Source organism: Microtus ochrogaster, chromosome 21 (assembly GCF_000317375.1).
Source record: "Microtus ochrogaster isolate Prairie Vole_2 chromosome 21, MicOch1.0, whole genome shotgun sequence".
Classification (NCBI taxonomy): domain Eukaryota; kingdom Metazoa; phylum Chordata; class Mammalia; order Rodentia; family Cricetidae; genus Microtus; species Microtus ochrogaster.
The window spans coordinates 4655217-4661565 of NC_022022.1; the positions used below are offsets into that span (position 1 = coordinate 4655217).

General features: G+C 45.6%; 1 protein-coding gene and 1 pseudogene across 1 annotated transcript in view; one reads left to right on the forward strand and one right to left on the reverse strand.

The window, feature by feature from the left end:
- The window catches only part of Lix1l (limb and CNS expressed 1 like), a 20048-nt gene that overhangs the window by 4634 nt on the left and 9065 nt on the right, over positions 1–6349 (forward strand). Inside the window, exon 2 of the mRNA XM_026784101.1 lies at positions 5088–5251. Coding sequence (XP_026639902.1) covers positions 5088–5251 — 164 coding nt within the window. The remainder of the gene's footprint in view (positions 1–5087; positions 5252–6349) is intronic.
- On the reverse strand, positions 881–1288 carry LOC101991009 (annotated as a pseudogene).

Below are 6349 nucleotides of genomic sequence, written 5' to 3' on the forward strand. Positions count from 1 at the left end.
TGTGAGTTCGAGACCAGCCTGGTCTACAAGAGCTAGTTCCAGGACAGGCTCCAAAACCACAGAGAAACCCTGTCTCGAAAAACCAAAAAAAACAAAAAAACAAAAAACTAATGGATGTTAGCAAGATGCTGCCAGAAAGTCTAGTGTCTCTTGCCTTCTCCAGCTTCTGGTGGCAGTGACATTCCTGAGCCCTGATCATGACCACATGGCTTTGCATACCTCTGTGCCTTCTCCTCTTCTGTGCTTTGTCAATCCTGAGCACCCCTAACAGTTTTGTTGCTGTTTCTTTTTGTTTTTTGAGACTGGATCTTACCTGTGTAGCTCTAGCCAGCCTGGAAGTCATAATGCAGATCAGGCCTTGAACTCATAGTGATCCACTTGCCTCTGCCTCCCCGCGCCACCTGTATAATCTAGGATGATTTCCATGAGTCAGATTCCTTAAACACTCCGGCAAAGCCTTTTTCATGTGAGGTGATATCCACAGATTCCAGGGATTAAACACATCTTGGTGGGATGCACTATTTGGCTTTACTATGTCTCTGTCATACTATGTCCTTACTAAAGTCACTGCTACCTCACAATGCTGTCTTTACAGAACTTCTGTGCACTATAGGTTAGGTATGGTCTTCTAAAAAGAAAAGGGAATCATAGATAAAATATTGTTAAGCAGCTTTCCTACTTTACATAATATTTTCGATGAACCTCTGCAGCATATTCTTACAAACGTGTATGAACAGGGAAAACTTCTGACCTTGCAATGCCATTGCCTGTTCATTATCTTTTAACTCCTTCATCCTTACCACAATATTGTCTTTATTCTTTTTTTGTTGCAGTTTTTGTGGTTTTATTTAAACACAGATAAAACATGCACGCAAGCCATCTACTCATTCTCTTCGCTGCGCTGCCTGGCGTTGGGGCTGGTGACTCTGATGGCCGGCTGCTCTGCTCTTTCCAGGATGGTTTTCGATTCTAGGAGGAAACACTGTGAGCAATCTCAGCACAGTAAGACTTGTGCAAATCAGCAGCACCTCCTGTTCCTTGATGCTGTGGACCAGAAACTTCTGGAAGCCACTAGGCAGCATATGCTTGGTTTTCTTGTTGCTCCCATACCAATGTTGGGCATCAAGATCTGGACCTTGGCTCTTCTCCGCACCCTGCTGTCAATCAGTACCTCTGGGTTTCCGCCAGTTTCGATTAATCTAACAAATCGGTCTGACGGGTGCTGGATGGACTTCTTGGTCCTCTTTTTGACAATCTTAGGCTTCACCAGAGGCCGGAGGGCAGCCATGATGTGTCCCTCCCCCCCCCCAAAAAAAAAGCTAATCTTTTTTTTTTTTAACCTCTGTGTTTTTTAGGAGTTTTGCTTGTTTGTTTTGTTTGGTGAGGAAGGCTCTCAAGTAATCCTGGCTGACCTCAAACTTGGAATCCTTTGGGCTCAGCCTTCTCAGAGCTGGGATTAGAGATGTGTGCTGCCTCCCCTGGCCCTTAATTATTCTTGTATTACTGCTGTTCCTGTGTTACTCCCCTCATCCTCCACAGCGCTTGGGAATTAAACCCAGAGCTGGAGCTCTGTGCATGGTGGGCCAGCACGCTACTTCTGCACCACATCCTCGGTCCCTGGGTTTATTCCCTGTTTTAGATCTAGTTTATGAGGGGTGTGTGTGTGTGTGTGTCTGTCTGTCTGTCTGGTCTATGTGCAGGTGTGTGCATACCTCAACTCATGAGGAGGCCACAGGTGGAATTGGATCCATCAGAGCTGAGGCTACAGGTATTTGGAAGACACCTGGCTTGTTCTGTGGGTTCTGGGATCTGATTTCAGTTCTCTTGATTGCTCAGCAAGTGCCCATAACTCCTGAGCTATCTTCCCAGCCCCTCTTTTTATTCTTATGATTTCAAATATTCTGTAGTTTCATGGTGTCCTTGGGGAGCTAAGGGAAGGAGAGATTGAAGCTGGAACGTGCACCAAAGCTTCAAGAGTGCTAAGCATATATTCCTAACAACTGAGGTACAAGTCTACCCCATGTGTTATTTTAGTGTCTTATCCCTGTGGATAGGATTTGTCACTAGCCTGCCTGCCTGCCTTCGTTTCTTCCTTCTTCCTTCCATTCATTCATTCATTCATTCATTCATTTATTTTTGGTTTTTTGAGACAGGGTTTCTCTGTAGCTTTGGAGCCTGTCCTCGAACTCACTCTGTAGACCATGCTGGCCTCGAACTCACAGAGATCCATCTGCTTCTGCCTCCTGAGTGCTGGGATTAAAGGCATGCCACCACCGCCTAGCTACTAACATTTCATTTAGACAGTCATCTATTGTTTTATTTCCTACAGGTAAAACCTTAAGCATCCCCTTTGTGTCTGCCCACCACAGTATAAGGACTTAGACATTCTTCACCGCTTTGGGCTTTAGCTCAACCCAGCATCTGTCACTAACTTCCACAAAGCATTGCATCTGTCAAATATATATCCTGTTGAGCACATCTTCAGATATCTTATAGAAGCCATTAGTCTATGATTCCTCATTGAAAATCTGATTTAAAAAAACAAAACAAGAACAAACTTGCCGTGCAATAGTAGCACACGCCTTTAGTCCCAGCGCTCAGGAAACAGAGGCAGGTGGATCTCTTGAGTTTGAGACCACCAGGGCTACTACACACAGAGAAACGTCTGGAAAAAACAAAACAACCAACCAACCAACTACAATAACAACAGCAAAACAAAAACCAAACCTATGGGTCCCTCGCTCACACAGGTCCAAACATACACAAAGCGTACACACCTAGAATCTCATGTGAGTTTCAGGGAACTTGAGCCCCTGTGAAGCTCAAACACGGTTGGATCTTGATTTAGGTTTCCCAAGCTGGAAGGAACTTTGGCCTTAAGCTATGTAGATTCATGCTGGGTTCTAACCGGCTTTGAGCCCTGGGGTAAGCTGTTCGCACTTCCTGAAGCCTAGCTGAGCTACTCTGGCTCCAGCTTCCCCCACTCACACCATCACCCTAAGAGCATCTTCAAATGTAGAACACAACTAAAACAAACAAACAAAAAGATGTGTCTCATTTCCCACTCAGTATTATGGAATTAGCTCCCCATTTGCTTGAATAATCATTAAAAAACTAACCGTGTACCGTAGGACAGTGGTTAGTTTAACTAGACATGGGGCAGACATCAGCTTCTGAAGAGGCGCTTCCCCATGGTGGCCTCCCCCTTCTTTCAGTCCACTATTTTCCCTGTTGTTTGCACGATAGGGGAGCTGTCACTTGTGTCGGACTGAAAAGGAGTGCAATGGAAAGAAAAAAAGCTAGTGGAGGGAGCTCTCTGGGCAGGAGCGACTTGCAGAGCCTCGCCAAGCTCCAGGACGGGAGGGAGAGAGAGAGCCTTTTCTTTTCATGTAGTCTTTTGGTGGAATGAACATTCTCTCAAGTCAGTGACAGATAGGATATGACAAAAGGCCTTATGCTACATTCCAAGCTGGCTGCCCGTGGGCTCTCTGTTTTAGTTTGCAAAGCGGGTAAGAGCTGACTTATTGGCCACTTGGTTTTGGTCATCTTGTTGGCCAAGGTTGTGCGCTATTCTTCCCCCCCCTCAAAGACTAAGCTTTGTTTAATGAAAATGGCTGGGTCAGATCCCTCTTCAGAAGCAGAACTGGCTCACAGCTTCTGTCCATCACCACGATTGCACACAGGCCAAGACTCCTGTGGCTCTCCCAATCGATGACAGAGCACAGCAGGGATGTTCATGTAGGCACATGGGGTGAGATATGGAATTTCTTTGACATAAAGAATTCTTGACTTGGCCAAACCATTTTTGGAACTACATTGCAGCCTGAGCTTCTCAAACCTGACTAAGCCTCTTTCTTCCACACGTCAGACCTCCCTGTGCTCTGGAGGCTGTCCCTTCCTTTGCCTACTTCTCCAGTGAATCTCTTGCATGTTCTAGGATAAAAAGAAACTGATCATGGGTTTGTTCACTTGAAGCATAAGTTTAGTGTCTTATTTCCTTGAAGGCCTAAAGCTTTAAGAACGCTGTGGGCTAGATTGGCTATGCCTGTAATTCCGTAATTTAGGAGCCCAAAACTGAAATCTCTCAGACTCTGGGCCGGCTTGGATTACAAAGCAAGACTCTATCTCAAAAACTAAGAGACTGAAGAAATGGCGCAGCAGGTCTGGACTTGGGTCTCAGCACACATGGGGGCTTTCAACCATCCAAAGTTCCAACTCCAGGGGACCTGATGTACTCTTCTGACCCCCATGGGTACCTCGAACATATGCTCAGGCGTACATTCAAGCAAAAACACCCACATAAAAGAAAATAAATAAATCTAAAACCTTAGTGCTCTAAATTAAACATTGTAACTCAGTATGATCCAAAATATACTAATTTTATAATTCCTTGCTGGGGAATGGTGGGAAAATCTTAAGTCTTTGTTTTCCCTAGTTAAACTATTATGTTCCCATAAGATCCGAAAACTTTGTGTTAGAGACACTGTAGTTCATGACATGCACGAGTCTCCAACCTGAGCTTCAGTCAGAGACACCTTGGCTTCATGTCACATCTGATTTTGAATTAATTTTTGGTGACAGCACATTCGGAAGCCTTTTACTTATTTACCTGACCCCATATAAAGTCACAACCTTTTGAGAAGGTTTAAGAAGCTAGAAGCTGGAGAACTGGGAGGCCAGACTTTGTTTTTTTTTTTTTTGTCTTGTTTTGTTTTGTTTTTGCTTTGGTTTTTTCGAGACAGGGTTTCTGTCCTGAAACTAGTTCTTGTAGACCACGTTGGCTTCGAACTTTGCCTTAATTTAAGTGTTTTTAAGCGCTGACCGGGAGCAAGAGACTTGGTGCAGCCCCCACCCCACCCCCCAAGTCCAGCTGCACTTGGCACCATAGGTGCTTCTTCTCTCTTTTTTTTTAATATTTATTTATTATGTATACAATATTCTGTCTGTATGCCTGCAGGCCAGAAGAGAGCACCAGGTTGTGAGCCACCATGTGGTTGCTGGGAATTGAACTCAGGACCTTTGGAAGAACAGGCAATGCTCTTAACCTCTGAGCCATCACTCCAGCCCCGGTGCTTCTTCTCTTGCAGTGAATGTGGTGGAAGCTCTTCAGGAATTCTGGCAGATGAAGCAGTCCCGGGGTGCCGACTTGAAGAACGGGGCTCTGGTGGTGTATGAGATGGTCCCCTCCAACAGCCCTCCCTACGTGTGTTACGTCACTCTGCCTGGGGGAAGCTGTTTTGGGAGTTTCCAGGTAAGAGCGGCAAGTCCAAGTGTGTGCTGCTAGTAAAGATTTTATTGTCTCTGCCCGAAGTCAAGTGGTTTAGCTGCCAACTCTGGGCAAATCCTCCGACAAGCACCCGAGGCTCCTGAGACCAAGGAAGATCCTCTTCAGCACTTTCTTTCAGCCTGTAAAATCTTAAACCCATCTCAAACTTGAGCCGTTACCATTGTGCCCTTTTTACTGTGTCAGACTCCCAGCGCCTAACCTTTGCGTTAATCTGTCTTCGACGACTGCACTCCAACTTCCTGCCATTCCTTTATTTTAAACTGTGTATGGGTGTTTTGTTAGCTTGTATGTGTGTGCGGCACATATGTGGAGTGCCCAGATAGAAGGTTGTGAGCCTTCATGTGGTTGCTGGGAATTGAGCTCAGGACCTCTGGAAGAGGTCTTCCCAGCCCACCCTCCACCTTTTTTTTTTTTTTAAGAAAGTATTTCATGTATCCCAGCCTGTCCTCAAACTACGGAGTTAGGGACAATCATGTTGAACTGCTGATCCTTCTGCCTCCATCTCGGAAGTGCAGGGATTATTGGCATCGCACTATCACGCCCTATTTGTGCAGTTCTTGGGGACTGATCCCAGGGCCTCCTGCATACTAGGCAAAACCTCTTCCCATGAACTACAGCCTTCTCCCCGGATTGCATTGTCCTAAAAGTTTTCCCACCGCTGCACAGTCACGGAAGACCGACAGTGGTGAGAGAATAGCTTCTTTACAGGCCAGTGAGAAGTGGGAGGCGGAAGAGATGGTTTAGCCACCGTGAGCACCTGCTGCTCTTTCAGAGGACCACGTTCAGATCCCAGCACTTGCATCAGACCGCTCCAGGGACCTGATACTCTGGATTGCCTCTACAGGCACTCACTCCTGTTGTCGAGTGTAGTAAAGTCGTACACTAACTCAGAGTGGAGTATTATGTAGGGGTAGACTCACAGATCAGCAGTCCTGTACACAAGCAGGGAACAGGAACCGAATCCAGCAGCCAAGGTTTTTTATCTATCTATCTATCTATCTATCTATCTATCTATCTATCTATCTATCTATCTATCTATCTATCTATCTATCTATCTATCTA